The sequence below is a fragment of the Oenanthe melanoleuca genome, chromosome 7 (assembly GCF_029582105.1).
Source record: "Oenanthe melanoleuca isolate GR-GAL-2019-014 chromosome 7, OMel1.0, whole genome shotgun sequence".
Classification (NCBI taxonomy): domain Eukaryota; kingdom Metazoa; phylum Chordata; class Aves; order Passeriformes; family Muscicapidae; genus Oenanthe; species Oenanthe melanoleuca.
Window position 1 is genome coordinate 23,495,743 of NC_079341.1, and position 17,282 is coordinate 23,513,024.

Genomic DNA, 17,282 nt, shown 5'->3' on the forward strand with positions numbered 1-17,282 from the left:
GTTTCTGGGTGGAAGCATCATGACCCCTTCTCCCCTTGCCCTGTTCCTCACCAGGTCTTCTTAATTTCTGAATACCTCCCAGATGTGTCTTCTTTAGGGGGAAACTTTTTCCCCTGGTCTTAAGTACAGGGCCTTTAGCCTTGCCTCTGGCAGCAATGAGCAACCCTTTGACAGGTGAAGCTAGCTGTAAAGTAGGAGCTCCTGTGGTTTGCTTTTGAGTCAGGAGAGAAATGGAGAGTGAAAGGATCCTACTCTATATGATGGAAAGTGATTCCTGTGAGGAACAGCATTCTGAACTGCAAAGTATTTTTAAGCTCTTTCTCCCATTATTCCTGTTGTTGTAAATAACTGTCAGTAAGGAGCAGTAAGCTGGGCTTTTTTAATTAAGCTGACACAAAGAAGATAAAATTTGATTTCATAGAAGTTGTAAGAATCTGACTGCAGGCTGGTAGGGAGATCCAGTTTCCTTAGCTTGTGGGCTCTGCAGAAACCTGTGGTGTTGTGAAATTCCTGCTGGTGTCACATATATAGGCACTTGTGCTGACTTTCCAAGTTCCTCATGCAGGGATTTTTCCATTCTGCATCCCACTGCGTGGAGGAATGCTGTGCTGCTATAGATTACAGGATAGAAATATATTAATTAGAACACTTTAGGTCAGGGCACTGAAAAGAGAAAGAGGTCACCTAGGACAGGTTTAGGAAAGGGCATGGGCATGTGCTTGTTGCTGGTGTCTGCAACAGAAACCAGGAGCATCCTTTTTGTCACTGAAACCTGACAGAATTTGTCCATCAGTGTTGGGATCTGTCAGTGTCTAGGTCCAATGAACAGATCAAATTTGAACTCTTAGCTGGAGAAGGAGCTGGGGCCAACAGCCACAGTTGCACTTGTGTGAGAGCACTGAAACCAAGACGTGCTGCTGAAGCCCTGCAGCCTGGCCTCCCTCTGGCACAGCTCATGCTTTGCATACCCTTCCTTGCTTCTCCTGTCAGCTTTGTGGGAGAGCTGTATCCACCAAGGATGCAGACCTCCTCTCTTCCTCATAAGAGACAGGGCTCTGGCATGACCTTACCTCAGCAGAGTCCTCACGAGGGAGGATTCTTTAATGCCATTTGTGATGGATTTCAATTTTCTGAGACCTGACAAGGGACAGAGACTCCTATCGTATCCCAGCTGGAGGTTGAACTGCCTAGCCAACTCCATTCAGTTTTTGAAGTCGGAAATGTAAAGGATTTGAAACACATTAGTGGTTGTTTGAATCACTTGCTGAGTGTATAAATGGGGAAATCCATCGAGAGAACACATTCAACCTGATGGGTCACCTGTGGTGCAACCCTGGTTCCTGGGAGACTCATTTGGGATGCTGGTTACCTCATGCCAGAATTTTGTCTGGTCATCCAGAGAAGTCAGAAGAGTGACAGTTGTTGCAGCCCTGCAGGGTACTTGTCTGTGCTGGAGCTGACAATCTCCCTTCTCTGTTACTAAGGCTGAAGAAGAGCTAGTAAAGGCTCAGAAGGTGTTTGAAGAGATGAATGTTGATCTGCAGGAGGAACTGCCTTCACTATGGAATAGGTGAGTGCTGGAAGTTTTCCCAAGGGCTGGTTGGAAAGAAATGAATATCTAAGCTCTTGGATCACAATTCTTCTTAGCTTGGACTGGGTGTCTGCTTTTTTTTTTTTTTTTTTTTTTTTTTTGGATCGTCTCCATCTGTCCTAGGATTCCCTGCAGCCTTGTGCTTTACTTCATGATTTTCCTGAAAAACATGATTTTACCACAAAGAGCAGCTGTATTTCTCTGCTTTGTCTGCTTAATTCCTTTGCCCTACCAATTCTGCTCAACTTTCTTTAAAGACTTGAGAAACCATGGGTTTGCCATACCAGTGATTGTGGTGATGAAAAGGGAGGTGAGACAAAGACCAACGTTTAGCTTGGGGGATGAACTAACTGTAGGGCAGCAGAAGCTGATTTATGGATATGACACAGTGGAAAACTGGCAAAATCTTCCTAGCAGTGTCCTAGTTTCTTATTTTTAGATGCAGTGGTCATGTCCAGGTTGACAGTGCTGCTCTGTGAGGATTGAGAAAGTGAGCAGCAGCAGGGTGGGAAAGCAAAGTGCTGATGTCTGCCTTCACTGCCCTTTCCACCCAGCCTGAGTCAGGACTCCTTGCTCACAGCAGCATGCAGGAGGGAGCTGGGAGGGACACAGGCTCTGTGCAGAGCCATGACACTGCTGCTTGGACAGCCTCTCCCTCCTGCTGCTGCTCGTTTGGCTGGGTGCTGGTAGAGCACTCTGTTGGCAGCTGCTGGGATTTTAAGGTGCCACAGGTTTTTCACAGGCTCCTGCTATCCAGCTGATCCTTCTGCTTTCCTGTTGCTCCCTGTGCTATCCTTTGCTTTCTTATTCTTTCTGCCCCTGAAGCAAACCATTCATGCTTTTTTGATTCCCTGGTGCTAAGGGACTTCTGGATGAATTAATATCTGTCCCCTTTCTAACTCCCCAAGCTCTCCCAGCATTTCTGCATCACAGCCTCTATACTTTTTTCTTTCCATCCTCCTACTGCTGGTGCTTTTTTTTAAACATTCATTTGTAATTTTTCTTTCTTTTTTCCCTCCCCACCCTATACCTCCCTCTCCCTTTAGCCAGCATAAATTCAGATCCTGTCCTACTTGGTCTGTTCTTCCCCCTGGACATGTTTGTCTGTGCCTGGCCTTTGCTCCATCATTCCATTTCCTTGCCATGCTGTCTTCTCACATACCTGACAGAGTTGAGTTTGCATGGGAATGGTGGGTGGGAGGTAGAAGAAGGGGCAGGATTGAAAGGTTTTGAGAGAGCATTGTGTCCAGTAAGTTCTTCTGTCTTGTTTTTCATTTGGCAGTCGTGTTGGTTTCTATGTCAACACATTCCAGAGTATAGCTGGCCTAGAAGAGAACTTCCACAAAGAAATGAGCAAGGTAAGGCAGCTAACAGCTTATCCTACTTATTGTCTCTTCACTGTTAATTAAAGAAAAACAAATCCCAAGATCCAGCAAACAAACAAAACCCAAACAAAGCCCAAAAAACAAACAAAACAACCCAAACAAAAACTGCTCAAAACCTCAAGCTAAAAAACAGCTGGAGAAAATGGCCCTATGTTAGAGCATAATACAAACACTTAGGGTTTTTTCTGAGCCACTTGGGACAAAGGCAGTCTGACATAGTAATATAAAGGGATGGAGCACAGGGAAGAGAGCACAGAATCACAACAGAAAGCAGTCTTGGCAAGGCAGATCCTGCTGTGAGGCAGCACCCAGAGGAGACATCAGGATCAGTCTGTGGGGAAGCCCCCATTGCCACTGTCATTTACAAATGTGTTCTTGTTCTTTCAGTTAAGAGCTAGAGAAATCCTGAATTCCTTAGGTCTGTATGCTGCTTGAAAATGTAAATGTTGCACTAATCTTGAGGTGGGACTCCAGCCCAGCTGGAAAAGCCTTGTATTCCCTCTGCTCCCTAATGTCATCCTGACAACAAAACTGCCACTAAGCAACAGGAAACATTATAGTCCTACAATTCCCAGCAGTCAGGGGCCCTCTGCCTTGGTGTAACACATCCATTTGGAGCCCTGCTGACATTTTATGGGGTCTTTTCCAGTTAATAGCCTGCTCTTCTCCACTGAGGGATGAACTAAGTGTTAAGAATAGGGAGGATTGTTATAATTACTAGTTTGTTGCTGTTAACTTGCATTCAACAAAACATGGGAAAGATGCTTGTTAGACAGGAATTCTCTTCTTGGATGATTTTTCTTGTGAGGATTTTTTCTTTCTTAAGGAATTTTGTATGAGGGCAGGGCTTTTGCTTTGTTCCATAAGAACCATCTGTTTCTTATTACTGCTACAGCATCCAATTAATTGCTGGTGTTGCCTGCACAGTGCCTCCAACCTTGATTTCATGGGATCCCTCCTCCCACCAGTGATAAATCCAGCATCTTATCTGGTTTATGGATTGGCTGTTTCAGAATAGGAGTTTCTGGAGTGACTTGCAGCCTTGGGAGAGTTTAACCCCTAGAATTGCATTTCTGCAAAGACATCCAGGTTCTGCCCAAGCCTTGATGGCCCAGCCCAGGTGGAGTTAAGGGTTGTTCACCTGAAGGCCAGCTGCCTTTGGCTCCACAGCTGAAATGGCCATATCCCAAGCTTTGGTAAACAGGCCTGAGAAACAGCTTTTGGCTACAAATCCAGGGTGAAGCTCCAGCTGTAGCACACAGATCTGAGCTAAACAATCAACCTGCTTCTGCAGTGGTAGCTGGCAGCACACAGGTGATTGGGAAGGAAGACAGAGCATTCCCAGAGATGCCAGCAGCTATTTAATGGCTCAAGTGCTGTAGCACTGCATACCCACAGAGAAGTGGAAACAGATTTAGGGTTATCCTCCCTTGGGATAGCTGAGGAACTGTGCTTGTCTTCCCACAAGCCTGTGTTTGGTCAGTCTGGGCAGGCCAGCCCAGGCTCTCTTCTGGCATCCAAGCTCTTTTCTCATTCTTTTTCTCTCTTTTGTTTTTGTGTTTTGCAGTTGAACCAAAACCTTCATGATGTCCTGCTGGGTCTAGACAAGCAGTACTCAGGCAATGCCTTCCCTGTTAAAGCACAGCCCAGGTCAGTAACTGTGGGTAGTGTCTTTCCCTCAGCAGGGGAGGTGGGGCAGGGGTATCTCTACCCACTCAGGGGTCTTGAAACCTCCAAGCTGTCAGTTGCAAGGGGTTTGCCCAGCTGGCAGTGCCCTCCTGAGACTTCTAGAGCCATGCCCAAGATTGCACTTGGCACTGGGTGATGCAGTCTCCTCTTATGTTTCTAGGACAGCATCTGGAGGCCTAAACTTTCACTAGGTGCTGGTGTTTAGGTGACTGACTCTCAGCTCTGATTTTAAAGTCTAATTCCAGCTACTGAGCTGCCCTTTCTTCTGGGTCCAGGGCCCAACACTTGTCCTGTTCTTTCCCTCAGAAGCTCCCACCATGTACCTGCAGCTTGTCAGCTTGAGCACCAAGAGCCCATTTTCCCAGCCCCTTTTTTGGCCATCCAAACTTGGAATTTTGCCAAAGCCTGTGTACCCAGCTGAAGTGTGTTTCTCATTCCTGTGTGTTGTGGAAGTAGTTGTAGCATCACTGATATAAGGCCTCCTGAACTCAGAGCACTTTCAATCCAAGTGTGTGCAAGGAGTGAGTGACCTCTGGGACTTCAGTTTTCTTTGCTCAGCTGGGTCCTGTCCTGTATGTTTAAGTGCAAGTCTGCACATTCCCTAGAACTGAGAAGGGAGGGAGAGGTTGGGCTCTGGATTAGGCTGGCTGGCTCCCATCCAAGTGCACGAGTGATGAAATAGTGTTGGGCTCTGGCTTCCAGCTGCTGCTAATCCCACTGCTGGGTGAGCAGGAGCACAGCCTCAGCTGGGGTGTTGATGGAGGGAGGTGGTGAAGTCAGCATGAAGTAAGGGCAAGCTGTGGTCTGAGTGCATTGGTTTGGAAGGGGTAGATCAGCTGTTGAGACTTCTTTTCTCCCTTGTGTCTCCTCCCAGTTTAACCTGTTGCAGTCATACATAGATGACTTGCATGTCTTCTCCCAGCAATTCTTCCAGTGTAGTGTTTGCCAGCTCTGAAGAAAGAGGAAGTTTGAGTTGAATTTGGCCCCTGAATTCTGGATTGCTGACAGCAGATATCATTGATGCTAGTTGGAATGCTGCTTGTGAAAATAACATCTTCTTCCCAAGTTAGCATGTGGTGTCTGGTGATCATCACAGCCCAACCAGGCTGAAACCTTGGGAGGAGGCTGTGGTGCCCATCCTTTTGCTGCCATGGGCTATATTGTCTCTGTTAGCTGCATCCTCCAGGGTCCTTGGAGGAGGATAAGGTAACAGCACAGATGAAGGCTGTAGCTATTACTTTGTCCTTTTTCCTCATTTCTCTATTCTTCAAGGTACTGATTATAGGCAGTAGTGACAACCTCAACCCAGAGATGTTCATTGCTGTTCTGGCAGAAAGTTTCTGGCCTTAGAGAGCTTTCAGTGAACAAGTTAGCTGTTTTTACAATTCCTGCCCCATCTCTGCACAATTTCTGCCCCCACCCCCAAACTGCTAACTTCCACTGGGGCTGTAACAGGTGTCTCAGCTGCAGTTCTGTGCCCTTTGGCTGCCTAGGAGACCACATGGCCCTAAAACCAAAGCTGGGTGCATGCACAGGGCTCTGCCTGGGCAGCAGTCTGAGTGGTGCTGCTTCATCACCTACTCACTGCATCTGAGCTGGGATGCCAGACCTGTCCCAGAGCAACCCTTCTTCCTGAGCACAGTGGAGCAGGATCTTGTAGGAGGGTATAGCAAAGATTTGCCAGGGTAGTTTTGCAGTGACCAGGAAATGCTGCGAGGCACTTGTGTGTCTGCTGCACATCTGGCCCCTCACTGTGGTGCAGGGCTGGGGTGAGAGTGTGCAGGAGGAAATAGCCCTCACTCATCTGATGGTTCATTGTGGTCTGCAGTAGGAGCAGATGCTTCCCTAACCCATTTCTTCTGGGAAGGGGCTGGGGATTGATACAATGGCAGGAAATGAATGAGGAGGTGTGAGACGAGAGGCAGTTATCTGTGCACATCATTATGGCATTCACGTGAGGCCCTACAGAAATACTACTGTGGCTGATGTATCTGGTGCTGGCAGTGTAGCACAGTAGCACAGAGCAGCTGGTGTATTTCTGGGAGCCTCAGATGTGTGTCTGGGATTTGCTGCTGAGAGAGTTCGAACGCTCAGGGCTCAGATGCCTGGAAGACTGAGGAGATCTGTGGGATTATCCTAGCATCATTGGGCAAACTGGAAAAAGACATGGTAGGAAAGCTGCTGGTTAGGTTCCATGTATAAGACTGCACAGACTCCGTAAGAAAAGAAGAAAGGGGAGCTTGTTTCTTTTGCAGCAGTATTCACAGGGGAGAGTGAGGAGCTCTGAAAGGACATTTACAGTACTCTGGTGGTCTGTGCAGTTTCCTTCTTCTTCTTCTCCATTTGCACCCTGGCCCCATATTCCAAAGTGCAGGGAAAGTTCTAGTCATATATCTTTGACAGGTATACAGAACCTTCTTCAGCTCTCTCCAAACCTTGCCAAAGCTTTCTGGTAATGAAGGGAATTGTGTGTGTGTGTATTCATGTGTGTGTGAGAGAGAGAGAGAGGAGATCCTGTCATCTTCATTACAGTGAGTTTTGTGGCACCAGCTAAATGGGTGCTTGGAAGCTTTAACCTTTCCCCCCTGGTTTGACTGTGCCTTCCTGTAACTGAAATGATTTGCGTGCCATCCTCAACAGAAAGAAAACTAAACTGTTCGCCAGGCTGAGGAAAAAGATGAGCAGGTACCGGTATGGAGAGCAGCATTTCGATACGTGTTTGACTTAGTTCCTAAAACTGGAGAGGCTGTTGCTGGACTCTAACAGCCTGGCACGTGTTAACCCTGTGGTGGGAGAGGGGACCTTTGCATGACATGATGTGGATGTGTTTGTGGCCTGCTGGGTCCTGCTGAGATCTCTCTGTGTCTGGATAATCCCATTAACTGCTTGTGTGCCTGGTTTGAATCCTTGCTTCTTTTCCTATCTAAGAAGGCAGCGTGAAAACTCAGATATTGTCTGTCCTGTTGTTCTTGTGTGATGGAAAATGCAGTGCTGGGTTTTCCATGGGAAATATAACCAATTTTGGTGTTTAACAGCTTCTAGTTTTACCTAGTGGGTTTGTCCTTTTGAACAGGTCTGAAATGCTGCATTCTCATCCCCTGCCTGGCCAGGGAATGCCAGTAGGCAGGTCTTTCACACTCAGAAGTTCTACACTATCTACCTGTTGCAACTGAGAGAATGATGAGACTCCTTACTTGTTCTGTTTTTGAGGATCCTCACTATCTTGCTCCATCCATTTAGAATTTTGTGCAGGGCTGGAGGAAAAGGAAGTCTCTTGTCTTGTATAAAGACTAATGTCTGGATCTTACCTTCAAAACAGTGATGGCATTGATTAACTGGATTGTTAGAATGCCTGGAGTTACTGTAGGTCAAGGACTCTGACAAGAACATGGTCTGGAGCAAAGTGGGAACTGCTGCTTAATGGCATGGAAAATTCCTCTAATTATTGTGTTTTTTTTACTTTTTGTGTTGTTACTTCCTTCATGGAATCCTTACAGGAAGGAAAAAAAAATTACAATCATCAAGATAGTGTCCTTCCAGCAATAAAAGAAAGTGCTGGTGGACTGGGATCCTTGTTTTTTCTGATCTAGTTTCCCACTGACTAGGGCAAGTCATGTAGCCCTTCTCTTTTTTCTGCTGTGCATACTTTGTAAAGTAGGAGTTTGGAGAGTGAAGAGTGGTAATTTCACAAGGAAGCTGATGGGCAGACTTAGATATTTATATCTTCAAATGCAAGTAGTAAAGCAATTTATTGTGTTGTTACTATTCTGAGATTTTCTGCTATATAGGAAAAGGAGGACTTACAGAGTATTTCTCTGGATGTCTGTCTCTGGTCTTGGTTGGACTAGTGTTGTATCTGTACCAGGCAGGAGGTCTAATATTTCCAGTCACTGAGATGGATTATACAGCAGGAGAGCCAGTAAATCTCCCCTTGATGAGCTCTACTCACAGTGGGCTCCTGCTCTGCCTTGGTAAAGTCCAACTGCCCCAGCAGTTAAGGTTCCTGACCTGGGCTCTGCTGGGGTTTCTGCTGTCAGAGCAGCTGCTGGGGTCACAGAGAAATGTGAAATCCCTAGTGCAGAGAAGGAGGATCTGGAACTTGGTCAGTCTTTGGTCTGCAGCAAGAATGTACAATTGTGCCACCATCTTCTTTCTCCCACACACTCCTTTAATTTTTTTTTTTTTTTTTTTTATTTTTATTTCTCAGTAATTCTCCAGCATGCTCTGGTGGTAAAAAATTAATTACCTTTGGCTAAAAGGCCCAGTGTGAGCCTTAAATGAGATTCCTACTTTTTTTTCTTTTTTTAACTTGAGAAATTGGCAGGACATGACTGATCTGTTTTTACCATATTGGAAAGTAGGTTTTATCCTCTGATGTAGGATTGTTACAAGTGCAGGGGAAACTTGTCTGCAGATGCTACTCTGCCTTTCCAGAACAAATGAGGCAGCACCAGGGTATCTGGGAGCTCAGCAGCACTAAAAGAGGTTGGGGGATTTTTGACTTTCCCTTCAGCTGCATTAGACCCAGCTCTCTTTCCAGCTCTGTTTGCAGAAGAAAGTTGACACCTCTTTCCCTTCCTTGTCTGATATTCCTGGAATTGGCATCACTTCCCATTTGCTGTGGGAAGGAAAAAGAGCACTGACCTTGTTGTTTTGGCTTGCTTTTACTGTGGTGCTGGTGCTTGCTCAGTAGGTAGAGCCCCTGCACTCTTGCCTTTTCCTGTGTTTCCTGGAGCAGGCAGTCAGCTGGAGGCAGGACTGCTCTGTGTGGGCAGTGTGTGCTCCCTGGGGACATGTGAAGGACAGAGGACCCTGGTGACCATCTCACTTGACCTGGTTGCACTGGCTAAATTCAGCAAAGTTACAAAGCAACAAGTGCAGGAGTGAAGGTGCCGCTCAGGGGGCTGAAAAAGGCTCAGCCAAAATTAGCACTGGCATTTTCCTGGGGGGATGGATCAACACATCAAACAAGCTGTAAATAGTAGTGACTTAATGAAGGCTTTAGTGTGGGGCCAGTTCTTCCCCTCATCCTACAGGGGCTGACTCACTTGGGAGTCTTTTACCAATATATCTCCAAATGAACTCACTGCCAGGCACTGGAAATAAATCACTGCAAAACTGGTCCATGGCCTTGAAAAAATAAGCCTGAACTCCTTTCTCACTGGGAGAACTGGTGTTTTCAAGTCCCTAGAAGGACTAGTCCCTAGTCTTGCTAGGCCAGCTGAAAGGCAGTAGTCCCAGTATTCCCAGTGTAGTTTGGGCATTTGGGAAGTCCTGGCACTCTTTGTGGAGATCACTGTCCCCCCATCTTCTCCAAAGTGCTTTCAACTCCAAGGGAGATAATGTGTACTTTTTTTTCTGTCTCCCTATTCTAACTTTAGAGGATGTTTTTTGACATTTCCTGGTGACTCCTGTTTAGATCAGGACTTTACCTTCACCCTCCAACCATTACTGCTTTTAATCTGTAGCACAGCTTTGTAAATTTTGCAGAATTCTTTACAGAACCCATGTATTGAAGTGATTTCTGGGAACTGCTGAGGAAGGACACTGTTCAGTCAGACTGAAGAGCTGCAGGGGTTGGCAAACATGTTCTTTAGTCTCTCCTTCTCCCTTTTCCTTCTTCACGTCCCTCTTTCTCCCTTGGTGTGTGTGCCCCTGGTTGAGAGCTGCTGGCAGAGAATGTCATTGGGTTTGTTGCATCATGTTGGTGTGCTGTTGGCATCAGCATCATAGAAATATCCAACCTGCATGTGGACCTGAGAAAAGTGCTTTGTGGGGAAATGTGTGTGTGGGGTGTGGATATGGGGGGAGAAAGTTGGGGGAATGGGTGAGGGTGAAGTGAATGAGGAGGGAATGGGGTGGGGAGCTTGAAAGCTGGAATGCTGAGCAGGGTGAGATGCTTGCTTGAAAGAGGAGGTTTGTTGAAATGCCTTGCTGCCCCTTCTTCCTCTTGCTATTCCCCACTTGTAAACAGATGATTAGGAATGAGGCCATCATGCATGTTGGCCAGTGACCACCTCAACTCAGGCATCCAAGTGTGAGTGAATGTACATGTCTGAGGCTCTGGGCTCTCTTGGGACAGAGCAAGGTAATAAATTACTTGATCTCCCTGCAGAATCATCTCTGCCTTGCTTTAGTGCTGGCTCTATGCCAGGATTTAGTGTCTCAAGTTGTAGGAAAGGATCTGGTTTTTTTCAGCTTCTCTCAAGGCCTTCAATTTCACAGGAACTGTGACTTTATAAGTGGAGTCAAATATCACTCCCTGTAGATGAAGTTGCACAGCCCTTTTGCAATATGCTGTGATATTATATTTTCATCTGTGTATGGTTTTGCCAAACTGTAACTGCTTCTGCTAAAATATCCCCCAACAGCGAATTTTCCCTGTTGAAATTCTCTGGTAACCAACTTTCTGTTAAATCTCTCATGATTCTGTATTTTGAAGCAGAGACTTGACACCCAGCCAGGGCACGCCTGTAGGGAAAGGCATGTGCCTCTTGCCATTCCTTTGAAAAATCTGCCCAAAACTGTCCAAGCTGTGAACCAACAAATGCCATTGGCATAGGCTTCTTGCATCTTAATTTCCTGAAGAATCCCTCTTGACTGTCTGTCAGAAACAGTCTTGGAATAAAGACCAACTTGGGAGACCTTTCATAATAGAGAAATCTCTATCAGTAACCAGAATCTCACTGTTCCTTTGCTGTCTGGAATGATCTGTGAAACCTCTGGCTACTCATACCATGTCAAAGAATAAGATATTCTGTGATTACAGCCTTAGTTCAGGTGTTGTGAATCTATTAGTCATAACCGATGCAGATGTCCATAGACCACCACACAGAAAAATTTGAATTTTTAGAATTTAAAACTAAATGAGCAGCACTGAACTCTTTTCCCCATTTGCTTCCCCAGTATTAAAGACTAGAACTTAATGTCAGGCACTATATTAAAATCTAGCAAAATTAAGGATGCCTGGTTGTTTTGTTTTTGTTTTTCTGTATTTGAGGCAAGTATATCAATTCTGCAGGCATTTAGTGAGTAGCCTGCTGCAAAGTAACCCTGCTGCAGTGTGTTGGACTATGAGTGACTCAGCAAAGATGCTTCTCAGAAGCTCCAAATATCTTCATTGTGTATCTGGGCAGTGAAGCAAAGAGATAATGGAGGCCACTGATCTGTGCTGATTAGCACAACTCCTCCTAGGCCTGGCTCAGACTTCTCTCTCTTTTTCTTCCCCTCTCTCCCCTCCTCTCCCCCTTTCTCTCTCCACTTCCTTCAGTGACAGCACCCCAGCGAAAGCAAATAAAAGCCCCTCGCCTCCACCAGATGGATCTCCCATCACCAGCCCTGAGACCAAGACTGTCAACCATGAGCTGGAACCATCCACTTTGGAAGCACCTGGGGCAAGCATCCCAAAGTCACCGTCTCAGGTAGTGTCCCCAGACATTGACCATGTCTCTGCTGATGGCACAAGCTCTGTGAGTCAGACACCCATCAGTTGTTTTTTAGACTTCATTCTGCTACTGAGCACACAGAATATGACATGATGGTTGTTCTCTTCCACTGGTTCCTGAGAAAGTTGCTAAGCATGCAGATTGCTTATTTGCCATTTTTATATTATAAGAACTGAGCGTCTTTGAACGACTTCACAGGGGGAAGGCCAGTAATATATTTTGCTGTCTGATAGGATGGCCAAGAAGATCCAGGGAGGATGGAGCTGTACCTAGATAAGGAAGTTTGTTCCTTACATTTAAATTAAGCTGTGGAATTCAGTGGTCCAGTGTCTTCTCAAGAACTTCTGTAGTTGGGAAAAGTTAAAATAAAAAAGCTTAATATTATATGGAGAATATCTGTACTTTGGATGATGTTTCACTTTACTATCAAGATACAATTTTATGCTAAAAAAGGAAAAAGTAGTAACTAGGCCAAATTTATGTTGGGTTCTTGTATCTCAGTAAGTGGGACACTAGAAGTGGTCTTCCAGGAAGAATTAAAGCTAAGAGGGGTTCTAGCCAAACTGGTAAGAAAACCCACTGCTCTGAAAAGCAATGGGTGCAACCCAGAACTTGGTGTTCCCATGCACCAGTGTGATTCAAAATCCAAGCCTGTAGGGTAGTTTTTCTGCTGTTTCTAGATAGACTCTCGTGATATTTTTCTTTCCACTGCATATTTGACTTTTAGGATTATTGAAACACAGGAAGGGGACGTGTGGCAAAATTTCTTTCCCAGCCCTGTGAGATGTGTGGATGCCTGGCAGTGTCTTTTCAAGACTTCTGCAGGGTCTCTGAAAGCTCAGCATTGCAGAGCCTAACAGTGGCTTCACCACCAACCTCGTTAGGACCTTTGGAGTAGGCTGTGTGTATGGGAGAGAGAAGATAGGATATCCAGAATTGCCCTTCTGTTACAGGTTTCTTTGTTTTTTGTTTTTATTTTTTTTCCCCCAGAGATTTCCAGAACTTGACTAAAATTTGGAACAAGAAATCATAGAAATTTATTAAGCTGTTCACAACACACTTCACTCACCCTGTCTGTGGACTCGTCTTGCTGAGTTTTGGTTTCTTTCCTTTCTTTAAATAGCACACATAACCTTTGTTTTTGCCAGCTTTCTCCTTCACTTGCTGCCTGCCTGCCCGCAGGAATGGGGCTGGAGGAGCCCTGGAGGAGCAGGCAGGATATTCCAGCACAGCCCTGGCTTGGCTGGGCCACAGGCAAGGCTGAAATGTCACTTGCAGTGAATGCTGCCACCACCTGGCAGCTCTGCCCAGTCTGTGTTTAATTCATCCCTCCAGCATCACTGTGCTGAAGAGCAGAGCTCCACTCCCTATTCACAGTAGTGCTAAGAGATGGAGCTGGCTCCAGGGGCAGGAGTTTCACACTCAGAGCCAAGCCTGGTGGCTGTATGGATAAAATCTAGAAACCAAGAGTGTGTCAGCTTGCCAGGCAGCTGGGAGCACAAGTGTCTGCTCTCTCAACAGTGCCTGACTTTAACACTGAAATCTTCACAGGTGTCATTACTTTTGAACTATGGGTAAGTGATTTGTTCAGTGATCCACCAAGAGAGGCTCAGGGGCCTCACCCTCTTTGGGAGGATGGAGCATAAAGCAGCAAGCAAGAACAATTCTCTTTGAACAAGCAAGAACAATTCTCTTTGAACAAGCAAGAACAGTTCTCAGTTCTCTCTGGCCTCTTCGTGTCTGAAATACCAATGCAGAGTGTAAGCCAAGGCTTTGGAGAGAAAGACAAGACCAGGAGTGATCAAATAAATACTAACTAAATTTTGAGCTGTTCCCTATACAACCCAAAACAACCCCAAATTCTTTTATTGTCATTTAATTTTTAAAAACACTTTATTTCTGTCTTTTGGAAGAAGAGAATGCTCTCAGCTCTCCACAGAATAATTTGATGATGACACGAGACTTCAGGGGATCTGTGAAACTTAAAAGGTCAGACCTCTGCTCTCAGTTACACCACTGAAACTCTGTAATGAGACTTCTGAAATCAGTGCAACTGTGCTGAATTTGGGCAGATAAAACTCTGTGAGATCCAAGTCAGCAGAAGAATTTCAGAGATTTTGTTTGATTCGAGGCAACAAAGTTGTTAATGCATGATGAATTTATGTGTATAAACCAACATCAATATGCAATCATCTTGACTTTGAAATTTGATTTTAGACTGCTCTTGGAAGTCATGCTGGATAGTATGGAAGTGGTGATTTCCAAGATACTATTGCATTGAAATGAAGGAGACTTCTACTACTCATTCATCTAATATAAACAGTCAGAGTTCTGATATTTTTGACTCTAGAGTTAGTAATTGGAGCCTTCCATTTCTGCAGAGGGTGGTTCTGTTCTGAGAACAGCATTTCCCTGAAATTTCTGGTCCCATCTTGCAACTGGCAGGCAGAGGGTTTTCAGGAAGGGAAACATGATTTCATTACTGTCAATACCCACTGGTGAAACTGAGAGCAGGGCTGGGCTCATAGCAGTCCTGGCTTCCAGGAGTTTGAGTTGTTCTTGCCTAAAGCTGAGATGCCATCAAGAGCTCCTGCAGACCTTTCCTACGGCACACTGAAAGCCATTGCACCAGGGAGCCAGTGCTGGGCAGGTCAGTGTGTCCTCACAGCCAGCTGCCCATTGTAGGACAAATGGAGTCTGTTCTGTCATTACCTTAGGTACGGTAAGTATGGCAGAGGAGACACTGCTGGCCTGTTTTCTTGGATCATGTTCTCAGTAATTGATCTGCTCCCTTCCCAGTGGTTCTTTTGAAGGTTGCACATGCTTTAATTATGTATGCATGTCCTGTCAATGCATATTAATTGTGTTACGCTTCTCCTCTGCAGAGGGAAACTTGCCCACGGCTGAAGTGTAACTAATGATGCCAAACCTTCTCTGGAGGCGTGTGGTTATTTAATTTGTTTTGTTTCAGTTCAGCCCTTCACCCCTTCCCTCTCTCTTCAGATGAAGTTGGTTGGACCCTGCTCTGTGCCAGTGGTTGTGATTTCCCTCACCTTCAGTTTTTGTGACTAACCTGGTTCCTGTCTTTGGTTTTTTTGGGTGTCGCCGTGTGCGCTGTGGCCATGTGCTCACTTGCATGCAGTTGAGGAAAGGGCCTCCGGTGCCTCCGCCTCCAAAAGTCACCCCCTCCAAGGAGATCAAGCAGGAGAACATCATCAGTCTGTTTGATGACAATTTTGTCCCCGAGATAAGTGTGACAACCCCTTCGCAGGTTAGCTGCTATGCCCTGCCTAATTTCTCTCTGCCTCTGAACTCTTCCTTCAGACCTTTCTTCTCTTTGGAGGTGTCAAGCCATGAAACCTGGTCAGGTAAAGGAGGAAAGCAAGCTCAGCATTGGACCTCAGAAGGCAAAGGATTAGGCACTGACTTAAAGGGGAGAGTACCTAAAAGACAGGTTGCCCTTAGAGAGCTTTCATTTATGGAAGAAATGGGAGAAATGCACCTGGTTAAGATACCAGAAAGTAATCACTGCATGTGTTCAGCAGCAGTGCACATGGATTGTGACTCTCTTCATATCCTGTGGTGTGGTATGCTCTCTCCAAACACACTGACCCTGAGTGTGGATGAAACATGTTTTTTTCTGTTCACGTGCATCCCTAACTGCTGACCTTGGCATCTCTGCCAGCTGTGACAGTTTTGTGCTCCCTGTGCCTTCACCCCTGGGCTTTTGGTTTAAAGCCTAGGTCTGCACAGGAAAGGCCAAAAGGAATTGCCAAAGTTCTCTTTGCAAAGAGTAGCTGACGCAGTTAGATGGGCAGAACTGTGCCTGCCCTTAAGACTGCTGACACAGTCTGTTAGTGTTTTCAAGGGGCACCTTCTGAAGCCCTGAAAAAGGAAAAACATTTTAAAATTACAGATTTTTCTCTTCACTTTCGCTTTGATTTATGTCACTGCCAGAGAGGCTGTCCAGGTGGATAGTTCTCTGTTGGATCTAGGAGAATGGAAATCCTTATGTATATAGGAGCCTGACCAGATTTCTGGCTGTATCATGAAATACCTGCATCTACTTTATTTAAAAATATATATGCACATACATATACATGTGTATATATATTTTCCCTAAGTGCTTTTTACAGCACAAATCATATCTCTATCAGTCCTCATCTGTGACTCATTCCCTAATTTCTCCTTGCATCATGCTGCTCCATTGCCTCTGGTTTGCCACCTTCCACCCAGCTGCTGAGGGGCAGAGATGAAGTGGGGAGGGAAGGAAGTCCATGTTAGATTTGGCATTGCAATAGATGAAACTTGTAGAGTGGAGAGATGATTTGACATCAGTGTTGGAAGGCGGGGACTGCAGGCAGCTGAGCAACTCTTCATTATCTGTGCTTCCTTCTCCTGTACTGTAATGGACAGCTCTGTCTGCCCCATGGTCTGCATCATGTATTTCCATGTGAATGCCAGCCCTTAGACATATCCTTCTGCACCTGATCAGTGCTCTGAGCCAGGATGGGATCTGCTGTGACTTTTGACCAGATGGGAGCTCTGAGGGAGGAGTGTGGTTTCTTCACTGAAGGGCCCAAAAGCCCCTGGCACTCAGTGTGCTGCCCAGGGCTGTTCCTATCAGATATCTTAGTTCCAGAGGGCTGTCCTGTGGGAGATTTGGGTAAAGGCAAGGGGTATTAACCCTTGCATTCAAGTCTTGAATGACAGGTAAGACTATTCCATGGCTGCAGTCTTTGATGTCTCACTACTAAACAAAGCTAAAATTGGGGTTGTAACTTCTCTGATGGGTGGCCTGGATGTGCTGGAAGAGCATACTAGAATTACTAGAATGCCAGTTGGTTTTTGTACACTGCTCAGGCTCATTATTGTGAGATGAGAGAGCTTAGTTCCTTGTCCTCATCCTTGTGGATCTCAAAAAGACATGTTCATAAGGCAGAGAAAAATCTGCAAGAAAATTGGGGTGAGAGAAAATCAGAAGAGGTGAAAACGATGATGATGTCAATGGTATTCAGAGGACTTACCTTAAATGGTGTCACTTGCTACTTTCCAGAAACTTTTCCATTGTGGGACTTTGATATAACTCTGGAGACCAACCTGCCAAATTTTGTGTTATTGAAAAGGTAGCTGAAGCAGTAGGGCTGGCAAGCTGGGAGGAAATAGGAAACA

At 45.6% G+C, this 17,282-nt stretch overlaps 1 protein-coding gene across 12 annotated transcripts in view; it reads left to right on the forward strand.

The window, feature by feature from the left end:
* The window catches only part of BIN1 (bridging integrator 1), an 88,819-nt gene that overhangs the window by 56,623 nt on the left and 14,914 nt on the right, over nucleotides 1-17,282 (forward strand). For 6 of the 12 annotated variants that reach the window (XM_056496281.1, XM_056496276.1, XM_056496277.1 and 3 more), the window contains 5 exons: nucleotides 1,485-1,570; nucleotides 2,874-2,949; nucleotides 4,544-4,626; nucleotides 11,936-12,086; nucleotides 15,253-15,381. In XM_056496281.1, the coding sequence (XP_056352256.1) occupies nucleotides 1,485-1,570; nucleotides 2,874-2,949; nucleotides 4,544-4,626; nucleotides 11,936-12,086; nucleotides 15,253-15,381 (525 nt within the window). Of the gene's footprint in view, nucleotides 1-1,484; nucleotides 1,571-2,873; nucleotides 2,950-4,543; nucleotides 4,627-7,305; nucleotides 7,351-11,935; nucleotides 12,087-15,252; nucleotides 15,382-17,282 lie in introns of all 12 variants that reach the window. The other 6 variants (XM_056496275.1, XM_056496278.1, XM_056496283.1 and 3 more) reach the window with 3 other exon arrangements.